The sequence below is a fragment of the Cyprinus carpio genome, chromosome B22, assembly GCF_018340385.1.
Source record: "Cyprinus carpio isolate SPL01 chromosome B22, ASM1834038v1, whole genome shotgun sequence".
NCBI lineage: Eukaryota > Metazoa > Chordata > Actinopteri > Cypriniformes > Cyprinidae > Cyprinus > Cyprinus carpio.
In genome coordinates this window covers 4,778,823-4,800,950 of record NC_056618.1, presented here as the reverse complement: position 1 = coordinate 4,800,950, position 22,128 = coordinate 4,778,823, and the positions used below count along the sequence as shown (strand labels likewise).

Sequence of the window (22,128 nt, the reverse complement as noted above, 5' to 3'; positions counted from 1 at the left end):
AAATGAGCAGAGCAAAAAAAAAATAGTTCAGTACATCAAGCAGAAATTAGAATCTAATCTGTCTCCAGAGAGATCCATCAATCTGTTCTACTGTCTGAATGAACTGAACGACCAAACTCTGGTGAAAGACATTCAGACCCACCTTAGCAAAGGAAGTCTCTCATCTGCTGATCTTTCACCTGCCCAGTGGTCTGCTTTGGTCTTTGTGTTGTTGACATCAGAGGAGGAGCTGGAGGAGTTTGAGCTTCAGAAATTCAAGAAATCAGACGAGTGTCTCATTAGAGGATCAGCAGTCATCAAAACCTCTAAAAGAGCTCTGTAAGTTATTTAATATATTTTTTGTTATGTTTTGTTCTCATCTTAAAATTACATTAATCTACATTGATACTAGGGGTGAAACGGTTCCAACTTTTTCACGGTTCGGTTTGTATCACGTTTTATGGTCATGGTTTCGGTACAGTTCGGTATGTGCTATGTTTATGGAAAAACTATACTTTCAAACAAAAGTAAAGAAAATAAGAATATTCTAACTACAAGAAACAGCAAAAATAAATACAATGAAGATACGAATAAAAGATTTGTATAAGATTTGTAAAAGATTTGTAAAAGATGCAAATAAAATAAACAGTAATTTCAGTTTTTTTTGTAGGTCAGGTCTATCATAGTTTTTTAAGGTACAGAAATGGAAATAAAGTAATCAAAAGTAAAACAGCATTGCATATTTGACTGTATATAATTAAAGATTAATCTTTTATTAAAGTTACAAAAGCTACTTAATTAAGAGCAGTGAGTGATTTCTCTGTTGTTGCTGTTCGATTAATATTAAGAGAATGCACTGATACAGTACGTTCAGCCGGCTATGTCTGCTGTAGGATACTTACCAAGACGTGCATTTTGACATAATTTTGTGTGAATTCATCCATTCAAACACAATACTTCAGAGAGAGCTTAATATTTGCGCGCTTCGGATGAGCGCACGCACAAATCTTCTCACTGCACGCGCGAGCTCGTGTCCTCTGGCTCTTAAATGTTTAAACTGGCAAAGCTTACATGAGTTTAGTTTAAACACAGATATCAACGTGTGCTGTTCAGGTCTCACCTGTTTGCGCGCTATCAGCATCCGGGTGATGAATGACTGCTCATAGTCAAGCATACGGCATTCCCATTGAACAAGAGTGAATGGTTTGTACAGTTTTTGTTTTTTTTGTTTTGTTTTTTTTCATGGCTGTTGTTGTAATGTACTGGGAAGCCAGAATCCATCAGCAGAAACATACATTAGCCGAACCCCTGTATATTACAAGAAGCATTGTCAGATTTAAGTTGAACCGCGGGTCCTAGCGCATGCGAAGCGTTTGTGGAGAGAACCGAACAGTTCAATTTTTTTCAGTGAACCGTCCCACCCCTAACTAAAAAAACTGCAACTTAAAGTGCAATGCTATGTTTATTAGATTTACATGGGTTTTATGTAAAAATGTCTATTTTCAGCAAAACAAGCTGTTTAGTTAGCTGCAGAAGAACACATCATGATATTATAAAAAACACATTGTTCCATAATTATTTCTACTCCAATATGCAGTTCAACTTCTACAACTTCTGCTATAAAGGAGATCTACTCTTGCATAACCTCAATGCATAGATTATTAACCTCCAGTTTCTCCACCTCAAAGACACTCATCCAGATAATAGAGCAGCACTTTTAAAATATACAATCATCGCTATTATATGATCCTATTAACATATTTTGTTTTATTTACATATTTGTTATATAAGTTTTATTCAAGCATTCTACTTTGTTTTATATAGGAAATTTGAATAATACAATTCTGTTCATGTAAAAATAATTGCCATAAATGTATTTTTTGTATTTAACAAATGTATTACATGTATCTAACTCTGTGATTTGATTTATTTCTCTTGTAGGCTAAATGATTGTGACTTAACAGACAAAAGCTGTCCAGCTCTGGCTACAGTTCTTGGATCAGATACTAATCTGAAAGAGCTGAACATGAACAATAATAATCTGCAGGATTCAGGAATGGAGCTCCTCTGCACTGGCCTGAAGAATATTAATTGCAAACTAGAGATACTGAGGTAAGTTTTGTGACAATCATTAGTGTTTGGTTAGAATTCAGATCCATCTGTTAACATGGACCTAGATCATTTGCCACAGAATTGAGGACAAGATAAGAACTGCTTCAGCTCAGTGAAATTTGCAGGCTTTAATTCCAGCATGAACTCTACATTACAGGGGCCCTCATTTATCAACAGTGCATACACACAGATGTGTGTGTAATGAGTGCATAAGAACAGTTTCACGCAAATATTTAGATATTTAGTCTTGTCCCCCCCAGGAAACAAGACTAAATATCTTTTTGCTTATATAGTAAATGCATCTTGATTTAAGAATTTTTTGATATTTTAACTAGAAACAAGACAAAAATAGTAAGTAAGATAAGCCTTTTTTTATTTGCCGTGCAGCTGGGAAGTAATTTGAAATGTAGCTATAGTGTCATTGATCTTGCTTTGCTGGAAGATTAGACAAACCATGCGCTGTGCAGAGAACGTGTTTTCAAAGAGCGCTGACTCTGTTTGAAAATGTACAGTGTAGACTGGAAAAGCTGAAGTAAGTATTTTAAAAGTTATCTCTTAATTACCCATTACCCAGACTCTAGTGACCCACCACAGTTTCATAAATATGAAAATATTTTACACTTCTCATCAGGACTGCACAACTAATCAAAATAAACTCAAAATTGTGATATGACTTAGTGCACTTATCAAATCACAAAAGTCTGCAATTATTTAAAAATACAGTCTGCAGTGCCCACATGCTTAAGAGTGAAGTGCATTTACATGTGAGCAGATCATGAGTTAGTGTCAATAAATCTTGTTCTTCAAACAGTACCCCTCCAACATTTAGCAGCAGCACACTGGAGAAGAAGCACCATGGCTTTAAAATTCATATCTATTGTTTTCTATGTTTTTTCAAACACTGGTGAGTTTTAATTTGTAAATTGTGCAGTCCCGGAACAAAGCTAGGTAACGGATCTGGCATGTGATTAGAGGAGGAAGAGGTAACGGAGCATTCGTGCATCACATTAGTGACCAGTTTAAGTGATAAGTGTGGATCAGTTGCTTTTATTGGGGTTCGTATGCTCATAAAAAACCTGGGAAAGCCATGAATTTTAAACCAGCAATTTTAATTTCACAAATCTATGTATAATAGTTATATTTAATCAGGTCCTAAATTTCAGTAGGGGATTGTGTGTATATCGCACAGGGGCGCCTGCAGGATTTCTTCCGAGTTTACCAGTTATTTTCTTATTTTATTTTTTTCTTCTGAGGACCAAATGATCAGTGAGAGCAGAACGAATGTCACACGTTTTAAATTTAACAAAATGGGAAAATATATCAATCAAGTGCATGGCTCACAGAGGAAAACAACAGAGAACAAAACAGTGTGTGCCCGGTTTTTATCTGACAGTTTATCCGAATTACCGGCCCGAGTCCGACCTGAGCCCGTCTTTTTCCCTCTTCTCCCAAAACAGCTATTTTTTTCAGCTATTAAAATTGTTCAGTTTTGTGTGTAATGGAAAAGTGATTATAATTAATTTAAAAAAAAAATTTATAAGGTTATTTAGAAAAACATTTGGAGCATTTTTTTGTTCGTTAAATGTAAGTTTTTTTTTTTTTTTATAAAGTAATAAGTAATGACCAAGCGTCCTGCAACAGACAGTGAGATGATCATAGCCTATGTTTGATCAATTTAGCCTTCTCAAATCACCACGACTTGCCTAAAATAAAATCTGAAGATATAAAAGTTCAATATCACAATGCTAGTTTAAACACCTTTATCCTAGATAAATGTTGCACTGTTGGGCACTTTCAATTCATGTTGTTATTTTTTGTAGACTTTCAGACTGCAGTATCAGTGAAGAAGGTTATAAAGCTCTGTCTTCAGCTCTGAGATCAAACCCTTCACACCTGATAGAGCTGGATCTTACAGGAAATGATCCTGGACCATCAGGAGTGAAGCAGCTCAGTGATTTACTACAGGATGGACTCTGTTCATTAAAGACCATCAGGTGAAAAAAAAACCTTAAAATATTTAAATAATCATCTGTATGAAAATACATAGTAGGGTCAAATGCACCATTGTTGAATAGGAATGACATGAACTGGAATTAAAGGGGTCCTAGTATACACTTTTACAAGGTCTGGATTTTGTTTTGGGGGTGTACTAGAACAGGCTCTAATACTAGGTTGTTCAAAAAACACATTATTTTTCACATATTTCACATTATTACAACACCTCTCTCCCCAGTCTGACATGAACGCTTGAATAGTTCCTGTATCAAATGAAGGCCCACCTTCTGAAATACGAAATGTGCTGTGATTGGTTAGCTGGGCCAGTGTGTGTTGTGATTGGCTACACTCTGCACCTGGTCAGGAAATGTCACGCCCCTTACACGCCTGTGAGCTTCAGTGTAAATATTGTGTCAAAATCAAATCAATTTGAGCGTGATTTAAACCCGGATGATTGTAAGGTCTGTGTACTTTTGCATACATTTCTTTTTAGTTTTTTAACCATGACGGAAAAAAATAAAAAAAGAACGGTTATTGCATCTTTAAATGCTATGTTGAAAACCAAAATTGAAATTAGAACTGTAGAAGTGTAATATTGACTTCTTTTCAGATTTTTTTTAATGATTTTTCGCACTTTTAATGAACATTTGAAAAATGCACAAATTAATATAGAAAAATTTCTATTTTAACAAGTTTTCTTTGGCCAAATTTAGTAATGCTTCTCCCGCACATTCAGTTGAGAACTAGAGCCGTCTTTGGAACAATTTAAAAGACTTGATACAAATATTATTTTAAAAAAATAGACATTGCAGAATCCTGGGAAATCTATCATGAAATTATATATTGGGATATAATTTTGTCACAACTTTGTGTGCTATATCGGTACGTTATTGGAGAGGACCCATGTATGGTCGCTCAATTCACATACAGTAGGCTAAACATACCTTCTACATCTTGACATATATTTTGCTCTGTTCACTGATAGTGGCATCCGCATAATGCAGCGTTTAGGCTACAGGGCTCTAGACTCATTCTTCCCACTGGTTGCTGTTTTTTGACTTTCTCAGTTGATCACAGGAGCACATCATTTGGTCGGGGTTGTTTTTTTTTTTTTGGCTACAATATTGCATTAATCAATGCATGCTGATGCATACACCTGTCTTCTTACGATGCACTTAGGGCTTTACGATTACTCCAGAGCACTCGTAGATCTACGATGATTTTCAAGTGCTACTTAAGTTACGATGCTTTGGGAAACAGACCTTAATATTAAGATCAGTTGTACGATCGTTTTTACGAACTTCTTAGGTTTACGAAGCTTTGGGGAAATGCAGCCGTGTTCTTTTTCATCAATATTATTTGTTTTAAATTTTGTGAATGGGAATTCCTCTTTTGTTGTGTTATAAGCCGGACTTTGGACACTTTTCACTTCGAATTTGTGTTCTTGGTGTCACGTTTTACAAGAAAAGATAAGTGCCTGTTTTGCTTCTAAACACTTTTCACTTTTTAAGGACTAAAACAAAAGTTTGATTCATTGTTATACTTAAAAAGCACACACAACAAACAATGACAAACTAGATAATGTTTATTAACAAAACTAATAAGATGAAGCATGACTCCACATGCTGTTGTATACACAGACTAATAAATTACAGAATGTTAAGCAAACAGTGAGGAATCAAATAAATAAATAAAAGAAAATAAAGAAAGCCTCCATGGCATAACGTGAGGTAAACAGCAGATGAAGATGATGAGCTTTTTGAAAACAAAAAAGAAAAGTAAAACTTAACCGGCTGTCGGTGACAGGACTTGCAAGGATTTTTTTTTTTTACAAGAATACAACCTTCTCTGGTTTATGAAGCGGTCTTTTATTTTATTTTAGTGTGAAATATAAATCCGCCATATTCCGTTATTTCCTCAATATTTGGGTAGTTTTTGCCAAGCACTGTGCACACCTTCGCGCTCGTGCTGACAAGGCAAATATAAAATAGGTTTTGAAAGCGCCTCTCTTCACATGATCAGTGAAATCTGACTCCTGTTACAGTGTGCTTTGGATCAGGGCAGACCATGCACTTGCACAAAAGCGACCACGTCAAATCTGAACTCGCACATTCTTACAAAATGTGAAAAATGTGACCATTTTGGTTGCAGTCTACATGTAGATCTTTGCAGCGTGCTGCTGTCACTGGTCCAGCAGCACAATGAAAAACTAAATTTACTGAAATTCTGAATTAATTGGCCAAGAAAGCGTGCTCTGCGCTCCCTATAATAATTATAAAGCTGTCATTAATTTGTTTCTCGATCTCACAAAAATCAGTTATAATCAATGAGGCTTGACCATAGGAGCTATGGGTTTAGAGAGACTGAATCTTAGAACTGCTTCAAACAAATAGTTTGAGAATCGTTGGAAATGTGTTGATATTAAATGCATATTCTGAGAAAACGAAAGGGTTGTTTGACCTTGCATGCATGTATATTTTAGAAGACTCCCAAAACAATATTAGGAACCTTAGAAATGGCATAATAGGGGCACTTTAAGATCATAGAAGCTAAAAGTTTTCATAAAGCAGGTATGATGGCCACGTCAGTAGTGCGAGAGGGCCTTAGCATCTGTATAAATACACTAAAAATGGTATAAATTAAATTCAGCATTTATATACACATAAAAACAAGCTTTATATATTTTTACGATTGTGTTTAATGAAATACAAATTTTGAATAATGAAAATTAGTTTGTGTCTGTTTATTCTATTCATCTGTGTTTGAACCATTAAAGAAGAAACCGCATTTTCCGTATTTCATTTCTGGGTTAAAAAATGAAAAACGAATGGACGCCAAAGTACACGGTCCGTGTACCTTTTTGATAGTTTGTTTTTTTGTTTGAAACACAAAACAAAATAACGAGAAACCACCTGTTTTTCGTTTGTCGTTTCAAACCAAAAACAAAGAAACCGTAAAAAAGAAGCCGTTCTCCCGTTTTTGGTTCTGAATCCAAAAACGAAAAATGACAAAACCAAAATCAAATAACGGTCCGATTTTGGTTTTTTGAAATTCCTTTTTCCATTTTTCGTTTGAAGATCTACATTGAAATACAGACAGGTTGGCCACGTGACCCGGAAGTAATAGTAAAATATGGTCTATCAAAATAAAAGCCAAGTTTTTTAGAACGGTGCAGCGCTAACGTTATACCAGAGTAACGTTAGAAGAAGAAAAATCTATTAATAAATAGCCTTATATAAACCTGGACCGGAATAAATATGTTAGCAACAGTAGTTTATTACTGCTATTTAATATCGTGCCTATCCAGACATCACCAGTCACGTTTAATGAGCGCATTGGTGTTTGGCTCAATACAGTGGGTAATATAGGTTAACCTAAGAACTTATTGTGTGTTGCAGAGTTGTTACTGTTAGCGCTATATTATATAATTAAATTTATATTTAATTTGGTTTTCCACCGTAATGGACAGCGAACTGACAGCGATTCAACGTGAATTCCCACGTGACGTCATGCGTTAGGCCTAATAACGTTACTAATAATGAGGGAGATTGGGATTCCGCCATCAAAATATCAGTCCCTATATCGTCTTTGCCATTCGATTGACACCTCGTAAAACTTGTGTTGGTCCTCAAATATAATTTTATCCTAACGCATCATATCTATTTTCAAAAAAAGCCCAGGACACGCTGTTACCTCGCTCACGTTATACAGTGTTAATAGAATGTATTGAACAGGCTATTAACTAATAGTGATAGTAGTTTGTTTATAATACAATCAAAAACGACATATGTGAAGGTTCTCAGTCCATCATGTAACGTTAATATCCAACGAAGTTTAAAATCAAGGGCAGTTCAAAACGATTACAGACACCAGTAGGTTTAGAACTGTGTCTGCTTTGTGCGAGCTACAGTCATGGAGATATTGATTTATGTTCTGTAAATTAAAAACACTTCCCATTATTTTCATTACAACTGTGCTTTCACAAATCACGTTTCTTAGCACAGCTGCTTAAGGCATTAGCCTACTCAATAAAATGAGCTCTTAGCTCTTGCTTCTATATTAGCCTGATAATGTCTGCTATGTACCAGAAGGGAGTTACAAACTCAATTTATACTTTATACTATTATATATATTATATTGTGACAAAATATACCCACCTACCTTAAAGAAGAATAAGTGAATCTTTTGGAAAGGCAGAGTCAAAAGTTATGAGCTTAAAATGATTGAAATGTTGTGGAGGGATGAGGAAGCAAGCAGCTCTGTGAGGAAACCCCACCAACATCCAAGAGCTGAAGCTGTTCTGTACAGAGGAATGGGCAAAGATTTGTCCAAGTCAATAAGCAGGACGTATCAAAAGTTACTGGAAACGTTTTGTTGCAGTTATTGCTGATGTAATCAGCGTTGACTGCCTGTTTTTAGTAATGTAATTATGTTTTTGGGTTTTCTTTTGAGGACCTTGTAAAATGTTCTTACCTTAGGGCTTAACAAATGTTCTGCAGCCATTGATTGTACATGCATTATATAAAGTTTCAAGACTTGTATGGATTCTCTTCACTTGCATGACACAATCGGAGTTTTGTATGTTATACAAACTGGAATGTGTATAGAGAAGAAAGATTCACACAGTAATATAGCACACTGGTAAATCATTCTTTTGGCCCAGATGGCCTACATTAGGATTAGGACATGTCTGATGTGAGTTGTTGTCTGAGCTGCGCTATAAGAAGCTGATAGCAGTGTTATAATCAGGTTAAAACAGAAGCAGTTTAACTCTGGGCTTGGGTGAATGATGATGATGATAACTAGGCAAATAAAATCAAAAACAAAAATAAATGAACCAACAATAAATACATCTGTATCAGTAATCTTGCTTTAAAACAGTTACCAAAGACACCATAGTCAGTCATTTAAATACTGCCACCTGCTGGTAGAAAGGGGGAACAGTTATCCATTACGGTGGAAACCACATTAAATATAAATTTAATTATATAATATAGCGCTAACAGTAACAACTCTGCACACACAATAAGTTCTTAGGGTTAACCTATATTACCAACTGTATTGAGCCAAACAATGCGCTCATTAAACGTGACTGGTGATGCTCTGGATAGGCACGATATTAAATAGCTGTAATAAACTACTGTTGCTAACATATTATTATTCGGTCCAGGTTTTATATAAGGCTATTTATTAATTGATTTTTTTCTTCTTCTAACGTTACTCTGGTCAAAACGTTAGCGCTGCACCGTTCTAAAAAACTTGGCTTTTATTTTGATAGACCATATTTACTATTACTTCCGGGTCACGTGGCCAACCTGTCTGTATTTCAATGTAGATCTTCAAACGAAAAAATAATGGAAAAAAGGAATTTCAAAAAACCAAAATCGGAACCGTTATTTGATTTTGGTTTTGTCATTTTTCGTTTTTTGGATTCAGAACCAAAAACGGAGGGCAGAGAACGGCTCTTTTTTTTTTTTTACCGTTCTTTGTTTTTGGTTTGAAACGACTAACGAAAAACAGGTGGTTTCTCGTTATTTTGTTTTGTGTTTTCAAATGAAAAAAAAAACAAACTATCAAAACGTACACGGACCTACACGGACGGTCCCTTTTGTACTTTTGCGTCCATTCGTTTTTTTTTCATTTTTTAACCATGACGGAAAAAACGAAAAATGAACGGTTATTGTATTTTTAAATGCTATGCTGAAAACCAAAATTGAAATTAGAAACCGTACACACACAAAATGCTGCCCGAAAACGTAAAATATTGACTTCTTTTCAGATTTTTGTTAATGATTTTTTTTGCACTTTTAATGAACATTTGAAAAATGCACAAATTAATATAGAAAATGTTGATTTTTAACAAGTTTTCTTTGGCCAAATTTAGTGATGCTTCTCCCGCACATTCAGTTGAGAACTAGAGCCGTCTTTGGAACAATGCAAAGACTTGATACAGATATTATTTTTAAAATAGACATTGCAGAATCCTGGGAAATCTATCATCATAAAATTATATATTGGGATATAATTTTGTCATAACTTTGTGTGCTGTATGGTTTATGGGAGGGGACCCATGCATGGTCGCTCAATGCACGTACAGTAGGCTACAATGTGTAGGCTACACATACCTTATACATTTTGACATATTTTTTGCCCTGTTCACTGATAGTGGCATTCGCATAATGCCGTGTTTAGGCCACAGGGCTCTAGACTCATTCTTCCCACTGGTATCTGTTTTTTTCGACTTTCTCAGTTGGTCGCAGGAGCACATCATTTGGTCGCAGGTTTTTTTTGTTTTGTTTTTTTGCTACAGCATGGCATTAATCAATGCATGCTGATTAACTTTTATCATAGTTTATAGTTATGGTAACGAGTGTTCAACATTCAACCCGTTCTTTTTCATCAGTATCATTTGTGATTTAAATTTTGTGAATGGGAGATTCCTCTTTTGCTGTGTTATAAGTCAGACTTTGGACGCTTTCACTTCGAATTAGTGGTATTTGTGTCTGGTTTTTAGGATAAAATGTCAGGACACCGGGCTTCATGCGCTTCCACTTTCATATAACCGTAGTAGGACAATCTGACAAAGTTTGATTAATTGTTATACTTAATTTAAAAAGCACAACAACAATAAAAACTATAATATATATATATAAGCTATAATGACAAACGAGATAGCCTAACGTTTTTAATTAAAAACTAGTAAGATGAGGCATGGCTCCACATGCTATTATATACACAGACAAATAAATTACAGAATGTTTAGCAAACAGCGAGGAATCAAATAAATAAAAAACAAACACACAACAAAAAAATAATAAAGAAAGCCTCCATGGCGTAACGTGAGGTAAACAGCAAAGATAACAAGCTTTTTGAAAACAAAAAGAAAGTGAAACTAAACTGGCTGTCGCTGACAGACTTGACTTTTTTTTTTGTTGTGTTTTTGCTGCAAGTATGTTCACCTTCTCTGGTTTATGAAGCAGTCTTTTATTTTATTTTAGTGTGAAATCCAAATCCGCCTCTCTTCATCATTTCCTTAATATTTGCGTCATTTTTGCCGAGCGTTGCTCGCACTCCTCGCGCTCGTGCTGATGCTGCAGTATAAACCATACCAGTCACTGAAAGCGCCTCTCTTCATGTGATCAGTGAAATCTGACTCAGGGCAGCAGACCAGGGCAGACCATGCACTAGCACAAATGCGACCACGTCAAATCTAAACTCGCACATTCTCAAAAAAATTGTGAAAAATGCGACCATTTTGGTTGCAGTCTATATGCAGATGTTTGCAGCGTGCAGCTGTCACTAGTCCCAACAGCATCATGAAAAACTAAATTTATTGAAATTCTGAATAAATTGGCCAAGAAAGCGCGCTCTGCGCTCCCTATAATAATTATAAAGCTGTCATTCATTTCAGTTTATCCCGATCTCAAAAATCCGTTATAATCAATGAGGCTCGACTATAGGAGCTATGGGTTTAGAGAGACTGAATCTTAGAACTGCTTCGAACAAATCGTTTGAGAATCGTTGGAAAATGAGGTGATATTAAATGCATATTCTGAGAAAACGAAAGGGTTGTTTGACCTTGAATGCATGTAAAACTATTGTAGAAGACTCAAAAAAAAACACTAGGAACCTTAGAAATGGCATAATAGGGGCACTTTAAGGTTCATTTACATTTACATTTATGCATTTAGCATACAATTTTATCCAAAGCGACATACAGTGCATTCAGGCTATACGGTTTTTATTTTTTATTATTTTTTTTTTTATTTTTTTTTTTTTTTTTACCAGTATGTGTACAGTATGTTTAAGATCATAAAAATATTGACGCTAAAAATTTTTTATAAAAACAGTTATGGTAGCTACGTCAGTAGAGCGAGAGGGCGCTAGCGTTTGTATAAAGACAGTAAAAATGGTAGAAATTAAATTTAGCATTTATATACATTAAAAAACAAGCTTTATATCATTTTTACGATTTTTTATGAAATACGAATTTGAATAATGAAAATTAGTTTGTGTCTGCTTATTCTATTCATCATAGTTTGAACCATTAAAGAAGAAACCGCATTTTCCGTATTTCATTTCTGGGTTAAAAAAAACGAAAAAACGAATGGACGCCAAAAGTACACGGACCATGGACCTTGTAACCACTAAGTTCATCTGCCTTGTTTTTTAATTTAATATTAAATTCTGAAAAAATTAAAGAAATGGCACATTTTTCGTTTTTCATTTGTTCAAACAAAATGAAAAATCAAGAATTCTGCTTAATTTTTTGTTTTTACGTTCAGGGACAGAAAATGAATAAACAACTCGAATATTTGATCTCTACATGTGGGTGGGAATTGAGCTTTGCAGATCTTTTTATTCTCAAACAGCAACATTACAGACTAACTAAAGTTGAAAATGTGAAAAAGCATAATAGCACCCCTTTAAATAGCAGTTCAGAGAAATTCAACAGATACCAACAGAATTTGTGGCAAAAATAATGTAAAAATATAAATGATCTGATATCCTTGTCTGCTTCCTGTAGGTTTTTGAAAAGTCCTGCTGCAGAGGAAGCATGTGAGTATCTCACTGGAGTTCTGGGTAAAAGTCCATTATTACTGAAAGAACTGGATCTGAGTGGAGATAAATTAGGAGATCTGGATGGAGAGAAACTCTCTGCTCTTTTGATGGACTCTCACAGCAAACTGGAGAAAATAATGTGAGTGAACATGATTTATACACTGAAACCTCTTTGATTATTCATTATTAAAGACTGTCAGTCACATGTGTGATCAGATATGAAGAGCTGGTGATCTGATGTGTGTTGAATATGTGCTGAATAATAATAATCAAGCATGGTGTTAGTTCAGACAGAACACGTCAGTCAAGCTCACACCAATCCAGTCTTGACACTTATCACAGCGCTTCATTTAATTCTATTCTTTCAGCATCTCTTCTATCGCATCGCTGCTCACAATCAAACTCCCTCCTTCAACCCCAACACTAACAGTATGCAATATAACTGTCATAAATACACTTGAGGAAAGTGGTCCTGACTGAAATGCTGTTTTTTGTGTTCAGACTGAATAACTGTGAGCTGACAGAGAAAAGCTGTTCAGTTCTAGCTACTGTTCTCTCCTCCAAAACCATCCTGAAAGAGATGAACCTGAACAACAGTCGTCTGCTGGACTCAGGAGTCAAAGAGATCTGTGAGGGACTGAAGAACCCTGTGTGTGAGCTGAAGATACTGAAGTGAGTACATTTCACCAGCAGCTGCACTCAACACCACAGCAATCACTGGAATATTATTACTTTATCTGTTCACCTCCAGTAGTAAAAATAATTGAACAATACCATAATAATAATAATAACGTATTGTTTTTGTTGTAGACAGTGGTTTTCATTCACTAAACTTGTGTAGACAAACAAAAGTCATTATTATCTTCACAACAATAATAAAATAGCTATAACGTGTTCACAATTATATTTTTTCCTAGGTTATGGATGAATTATACACAAAGCAGGGTTGAAAATTAAATTAAATTTAATCAATTTAATTAAATTGAGGGCTTTGGGCAAAAATGGCATACCAAATTCACAGTAAGGGGGCAAAATATTTAATTTAGACCTGCTGATGTTATATCAGATTTCATTTTTATGCATGTTTCCTAAAAAGCATGTAGCATTTTAACCAGTCACACACATTTCTGTTGAGCATATGAATGTAGTGGAGAATCCAGAAGTGTTTAGATTAGGCAGCACTGGAAAAACCAGAGTTTTGTGCAGTGCACGACACACACTCACTGACTCATCAAACCAAAGAAAAAAAAAAAAAAATGTTGAGATACGATGCAAACAAGATTGTTTTTGCAGTCTAGACAGCTTCATTGATTAGAATGGTTTTTGCAAGAGGACATAACTCACACTAGTCACTGATGACAAAAAAAGTGTTTGTTTTTTTCATGCTACTAAAATAACTAATTAATTGATCTTGATTTTAGAATATGATTGTGCAGTGGATGAATGGATGAATTTGAACCAAATTGTTGCTTTCAATTCATGATTTAATTTTTTGTAGACTTTCAGACTGCAGTATCAGTGAAGAAGGTTATAAAGCTCTGTCTTCAGCTCTGAGATCAAACCCTTCACACCTGATAGAGCTGGATCTCACAGGAAATGATCCTGGACCATCAGGAGTGAAGCAGCTCAGTGATTTACTACAGCATCCAAACTGTCAACTCAAGACACTGAGGTGAGACGTGATGAAATAATGATAAATAAATGATACACATTTGAAATATTTGTATTATATATAAATTTTATTATATTATAGTGTATTGTAGAATATTATATTTTTCACTAATTCAGTAAGGTACACAATTTGTTGTTGAAAATGTTCTAACATAAAAGATCAGATGCTGTAGCTGCTGTTGTTTTGATGCTAAATGTCAGCACAGTTTAGTTGTGTTAAAAGTTACAGGTTAATCAGACATTTTGGGTCACTAGATATGCTGGTGTTCAGTAGATTGGTGCCTCAGTTAACATTTATGATTGTGTTGTTGTTGACATTTCTCATGAAAAACATATTCAGTGTGACTTATTATCCTGGTTGTTTAAATGTTACTGAATGCACTGTACATTAATTTCCATCAAGCTCAGATTCACAACACTGTAGATCTACTACAGCAGATCTATCACAGACCACAAACATGTGATGTGTGTCAGGAGAGGAGTGATTTCATCTGCTTGTTTTAAGCTGCGGTTAATGAAGCACACACACAGACACGTCTGAACCTGCCGTTCCTCTCATAATGAGCAGAATTACTGTTGCATTAACACAGACATTAAACACAGACAGTTAAATAAAACTATCCAGAGATGGTCTGAACCCAGATCATGTTCTCTGTTAGTGGATCAGCAATCCAGTGTTTGGTGAATTCTGCTACATAATAATAGGATGAGCCGGCATCAAAAGATCAACTAAATATATCACTATGAATGCTTAGCTGTCTCAAGCTAGTTATCTTTTTGCTAGCTTTCCTCATCTCCTGCTTAAAAACCTGAAAGACCTTCAGATTTTTGAGAATCGTGATCTAGTGAGCTTTTGCCCCTGAGTTTCTTTTAAATAATTGACTTTTGTCTTTTTGAAAAATGATTTGTATATTTAAATGTTCAACTGTTTAAACTTGAACTAGAGCTTTTCATTAAAAACAATGTTTGATAATATTTAAATGTTTTGTGATGCAATGCACATTGAATTGATTCCAGCTTCATCTTCTCTTCTGCAGGTTTTTGGGTCCTGCTGCAGATGAAGGCTGTCAGTATGTGACTGGAATTGTGGGTAAAAACCCGTTACTCTTGAGAGAGCTGGATCTGAGTGAACATGAACTAGGAGACACAGGAGTGAATCAGATCTCTGCTCTACTGCAGGATAAATACTGTACACTCAACACACTGAAGTGAGTATCTTACATCATTTCACATGTTACATGACTAGTAATGTTAATGTCGTCTATTTTAATTCTCATTTGAGTCTGACCCCACGTTATAAAGCTTGGAAGAGCCAGAACATTTTTTAATATAGCTCTGATTATATTTGTCTGAAAGAAGACATTCATATACATCTAGGATGGCTTGAGGTTGAGCAAATCATGGGGTAATTTTCATTTTTGGGTGAACTATCCCTTTAAGTGCACAGGGGTTGGAGAAAATAATGTGAACACATTAGAAATAGCCAGTATTTTATTAATGTGTTTACCATCGTTTGTCTTTAATACAGCTTCCAACCTTCTTAGAATAGATTCAGACAACTTTTGAATAGAATTCAGTTAAATTTAGTCTCTAACTTCTGCTGTGACTGCTGAATGTGATCATGTTTACTGACTACAAACTGAGGATTGAAGACTAATTTAAAAACATTGACCACCAACCAGTAACACCTCCCTCACAGATGAACTGAAGCCCTTTAATGCTTGCTTTGATCGTATAAACACAGAAGAACATCAAAGCTGCACAGCAAAAAAGCCAAAACCCAATACGAGTCAAATTTAACACTCCTGAAAAGTATATATTACTCCCTCCATTTTGGAGTTAAAATAACATTTTCGAAGGTGTGAAATATGTACATTACTCATGGAGTACATTTTAACACTGAAAGAGTTTGTCATTCCAGCAGATGTTACACACTTCTGTTGGATTACAAATAAACTCTTATTAAAGGTGCCATAGAATGCATTGATACAATATTTTTAATTGTGTGTATGTTAAGTTTTATCTCAAAATACCCCACATATAATTTTTTATAGCTTGTTGAAATTGCCACATTTAGGGTATGAGCCAAAACGTGCTGATTTTTGTGTTTGTCCCTTTTAAATGAAAATGAGCTGGTGCTCCCGCCTCCCTTCTCAGAAGAGTGCGGAGCTTCAAGAGCTCATGCTCGCGGGAACATACCAGTGTTACGGTTTAACTGGTGGTGACCGTGTTACTGACATCACATTGCTAACAAACGCAGTTTTTAACGACCACATTACTATTCACGATCATTCTGGCAGCAGGTGAAGGCAGCACTAGTGAAAACCAGGCAGAGACAATGGTAGCTTTAGCAATATTAACCTTACAGAGAGCCAGGAAGCCAGGAGCTCTGTCACACGACACTTTTAATGTCTCTTTGGTGTTGACATTGTTTCTCCAGCAGCTACAGCAAGAGAACAGTAATGGCGGACCGCAGCTTCTCACTCAGGGATGTGTATATGCTAATAGGGCAGAGATTGTTACAAATGGGCGGGACTTTTCCAGAGTATGATGTCATAGTCTAGAACTGCTCGTGTGGAGAGACTGTTTATGATTTTTTGGGATTATAAAACATTGAGTTAGTGTTTTTTTTACCATTATACGCTGGTTGTTTTCACACACTGCGGCCACACAACTGTGTTCAAACACCTTATAAAAGTGATTTTTGCATTCTATCGCACCTTTAAGTTAAAATTATCACAGAGTGGTCCCATGTGAGATGTGCCGTATATTCAAAGTGTTCTGGGTATATATGATAGGGTCTGGTGAGAAACAAACTCAACATATTATTGACTGTTGGTCTCTGTGCATGAATGTGTTCATGAGACTCTGTTAGCACAGCAGTTCAGTCTAACTCAACCACTGTCCTCTGAGGTAAATATATCTGCTGTGCTCGTTGAAACAGGAAGTTATCACGTTCATCTGTCAGCTGTCCACCGAAGCCCAGGTCCAGAGTCAGTGAAGAAGATTCAACTCGCAGTGAAGAAAGTACACAGATACTCTTTGGGGGATTTCTATACCATTGTTGTTTTTTTATCCCATTTTTATTAATCTTGATTTTTTTTTTTTGAAACACAACTTGTGTGCAATTCCGAAAACACATGAACACACAGTCATGCACAGAGACCAACAATCAAGAAGGATATTTGTTAAATATGTAAAATTTAAATTTGTTTCTCACCAAACTTTATTGTATACCCACAGAACACTTGGAATATACAGCACATGACACATAAGACCACTCTATCATACTTTTGCTTCTATTTTAAAAGCTTGATGTTAATCGCCATAGACTAACATTATATGGACAAGCACATTTGGGACATTTTATTTTAATCTCCTTACGTGGTCCGAAAAAGAAAGAAGGACATATGACATTAGACAAACCCAAGGGTGAGTAAATGATTATTTTCATTTTTGGGTGAACTATCCCTTTAAGGAAAAGCATTTAACTCACTGTAAATGTGTATATATATATTTTGTAAAAAGAAAATCAGTCTTAATGAAAAATGGGTCGCAATTCCTGAATTCCATGCTGATCTCACTGCGCTGAGACAGGGCTTCATCTATCAAAATGAATGCACATAAATGGGACAGCACATAAATAAATGACAGAACAAGCAAACCAAAAACTCATATCTGATCTGTAGTTCATGCTATTCATGTGTCATATTCCAAGCAGGGTTCGTACAAGGTGCTTAAAGTGCTTGAAGTACTTGAATTTGACTTTTTTTAAATGTAAGTCCTGGAAGACCCTTGAAAACAGCCATATTTCTGAGAAGGTACTTAAAGTTAAAGAAGGTACTTGATTTTTAAAGGGCAGTATATATGAAATAAGTGTTATTTTTCCCCTCGATAAAACAATCTTTTTACGCATAATTAATGATGCCGAGCGTCTGATATAAATACAGAGCCGTTTTGCCTGGCTTTTAGCAACACACGAGATCTCGCGATATTACTCCTTGATGTGAAAAGCGGTCTCGCGATATCAATATAAATTGTGTTTGTGGTAAAACTTTTGATAGTTCTTGCATTATATTGTTCGGTCTTTTACTGCATCTGCTGTTTGTTTGGGTTTAGGGTTTGGGAACGCACCATAAAAGTCTGACGCGTTTTGTGTTGCACTGTTATTTTTACAAGCGTGGAGCGTCTCCATCTCGAGTTGGAACCGTTAATAATACGCAATCGTCCTCTGCCATTTGGTCGCTCGTATGAAAGCGGGACGGAACGCGTTTGGTATTTAAGGTATATGCGTATTCGACTGACCACTTTAGACCATGTTTTATTCTTTTTGACAAGTGTTTGATTTGTGACTCATTCTTTGGTAGGCTTTAAGAAAAAGTATAAAGAACAGAACATTCAAAATAAAATGTTTGTGTTAAATATACAATCGAAAGCTTTATATATTGAAATCTAATTTTCAAATAAGTTTGGTTAAATATACAGTACATTTTAAAGAAACTTTTAGAATACTTTTATTACAGCAAGGAGAATAAGGTGTTAAATGGTGGGAGAAAAAAAAAAAAAATCTATTTTTGAATAAATTCAGTTGTTTTTAACTTTTTATTTTATTTATGGAACACAGGTTCCAACAAATATTAAAGCATCACAACAGTTGATAATATTATCAGCACTGATAATAACGCAGCATATTAGAATGATTTCTAAAGGATCATGTGACACTGAAGACTGGAGTACTGATGCTGAAAATACAGTGCTATCACAGAAATAAATGAATAAAAATAATATTTTTAAAGTAAATAAGATAGGAAACCAATATTAGAAATTGCAATAATATTTCACAATATTACTGTTTTCCTGTATTTTTTTTGATCAACTAAATACAGCCTTGAAGAGCATAAGTGACTTCATAAAAAAAAACATTACAGATCTAAAAGATATATGTATATATAAATATATAGGCCTGTGTGTGTCCCCCTTATTCTGTCCCTTATTTTTCTATGAAAAACCATGATTGTCCCTTATTTTCCTTTTCTGAAGTTGGCAACCCTAATCTCAGCCTGCTCGGGACTCAAACTCTTCCTCTGCATATGCTGTGAGTTTGTTTTGCTTAACATTCATCTGGGAAAACAGTGCGTGTTATCTCATTCGATTTATAACGTAAATCATTTTATTAACCTATGCCAACACAGGAGAATTCATCGACATATTTCTAAATGTGCGATTTGTTGTACATCGCGATATCAAAATAAAAGTTCTAACCCTTGCTCTGAGTTTGCACGTGGCCAAATATTAAAATTACATGGATTTAAACGTCCTTGAATCACGCGCAAAGTAAAGCATCGCCATGCCATTGGTGCCCTCTACAGGTGTTTGTTATAATACATAATAAACTTAAGTTGGTTATGTTCATATTTTGTGTAGGCATATTACATTATGTAGGCCTATTTTATCAGGGTTGTTGTATAAAATCATGTAATTACTTGGTTTTGATACTTTATTTGAACCAATTATTATTGCCTCATCGTTAGTTTATATATAAATAGTCATACTGAAGCCTGTTTTTCACTTAGGTCTATTTGTATTACTAAAAAATATCAGATTACTCAATTGTCAAAATAATATGTAGATTACTTGATTACCAAAACAATTATTAGTTACAGCCCTTGATTAGTTAAAATATTTACTAATACATATTCATGAGAAAAAAAATCAGTTGGAATAAGGAAATGAGTTGAAAACCAAAAAAAACTAGTGCTTGAAAAGTCCTTGAAAGTCCTGGAATTTCATTTTTGCAGTTTCTGTACGAACCCTGCTTAAAATGTCTTGAAAGAAATGATTTGATTTATGAACAGACTTTTCTTGATTTGGTACATTTAAACTCAATTTAGATTTTTTTTTTATGTTATTGTAAAGTGGTTCTATAGTTGATCCTGTATCTTAATTACATTACAAATCACAAACTTTTTTTTTTTTGGTCTGACTAAAGATTCTCCAGACTTGAAATGTAACTAATATCCTCAAATCCTAGTTTTGTTTTTGTTTTAGTTTAATTATTTATTTACTAATATTGTTTTCAGGTTTTGGCAACATTTTATTATTGCACTGGATGGTGTTAACACATGATGAATTACTCACACATGAACATAACGTGTCTGATTCATTGTGTTGTTTTGTTTCTGTCTTCAGTCTGTGTGAATGCAGTATTACAGAGAAACAGTGTCTCATCCTGACTTCAGCTCTGAAATCAAACCCATCACACCTGAGAGAACTGAACCTGAGCTGGAATGAACTACTAGGAGACTCTGGAGTGAAAAACCTCAGTGATCTACTGATGAACACACAATTCAAGCTGGAGAAACTAGAGTTAGTATCATTATATATTACACACACACACACACAACACACACACACACACAAAATCACTTTGTTTAACACACAGTCCGGTGAGAGAGAACAAGGTCAATAGTTGTTGAACTCCAGGGCTGTCAAGACTTTTTATTCACTTAAACGTCAGATGAAATGATTATTTTCTCTGTAATTTCAGATGATGACAATGTATTTCTGATGAGTCTGCTATGTTAGTGAAGTAAGTTACGTTTTTCAGCCTGGATCTCTTCTGAAAACCTGGAGATTTGGTTTGGTCCTCACAGAACACATAAATTGGATCAAATATAACAATAAACAATAAATGTGTAATAGTGATAAAATTATGGAACTTTTAGTTGTTTTTTTTTAATAAAATAAATTACATAATAAATGTTGATAATACTATTCTGTGATTAAAAAAGGGAGTATTAAATAGAAATAAACTTTTATATTAAACTTAAAAATAAAGTGCTAATATTATTATTATTTGAAACTTAATTATATTTTTTAATTTTAACTATTTTAATTTTTTCATCTTCAAACTTAAAATCAGCAAGCTTTTATTTTGGCGGGTTTGCCCGGCAAGTAAGTCTATGTGCTTTGGTTTAGTCTAAAGAGCGTCAGTGAATGAAATTTTACAGTTTTACATACTCATATAATAATAATAAACAAAAAACTCGTATAATAATAATATGTACTGTGCTAAGCTAACTGAGACTTGTTATAGCACTTGTGTATCATTGTTCTTTTGTTGATTTTGATTGCTTCCATTGTCTTCATTTGAAAGTCACTTGATAAAAGCGTCTGCTAAGTGACTAAATGTAATGTAAATGTAAGGTTTTGGCAATTTTTTATTTGTATTTTTTTTATTATTATTATTATTATTACACTGTATGGTGTTAACACATGATGAATTACTCACACATGAAAATAACGTGTCTGATTCATTTGTGTTTTCTCTTTCTCTGTCTTCAGTCTGTTGGATGCAGTATTTACAGAGAAACAGTGTCTCATCCTGACTTCAGCTCTGAATCATCAAACCCATCACACCTGAGAGAACTGGACCTGAGCGGGAATGAACTACTAGGAGACTCTGGAGTGAAAAACCTCAGTGATCTACTGATGAACACACAATTCAAGCTGGAGAAACTAGAGTTAGTATCACATTATACTCTACAGCAGTTACACTGAGATTGATTTCAGGGGTAGATAATTTATTTCCAAAAATGAATGTACCCTTGTGATCTTTAAAATGAAAATAAACTATCCCTTTCTCTCACAAAAAAACATCTTCTCTCGTCTGATGAGTTGAAGGCGGGAAAAACCTGTCAGTACCACATAGAGAGAAACAGCAATAGCAAACAATTATCAGCTTTTCATCTAAAATAAATTCCCAACTCGCATTTAAAAAAAAAAGCTGTTTCACTCAGACATGCAACA

At 34.8% G+C, this 22,128-nt stretch overlaps 1 protein-coding gene and 1 long non-coding RNA gene across 3 annotated transcripts in view; one reads left to right on the top strand and one right to left on the bottom strand.

The window, feature by feature from the left end:
• LOC109084161 (NACHT, LRR and PYD domains-containing protein 12-like) overlaps window positions 1–22,128 on the top strand; it is a 941,455-nt gene that overhangs the window by 517,941 nt on the left and 401,386 nt on the right. Inside the window, 6 exon segments of the mRNA XM_042749119.1 lie at window positions 2–318; window positions 1,921–2,091; window positions 12,614–12,787; window positions 13,150–13,320; window positions 14,147–14,320; window positions 15,357–15,527. Coding sequence (XP_042605053.1) covers window positions 2–318; window positions 1,921–2,091; window positions 12,614–12,787; window positions 13,150–13,320; window positions 14,147–14,320; window positions 15,357–15,527 — 1,178 coding nt within the window.
• LOC109078434 overlaps window positions 1–22,128 on the bottom strand; it is a 376,314-nt gene that overhangs the window by 228,306 nt on the left and 125,880 nt on the right. The window lies entirely within an intron of this gene.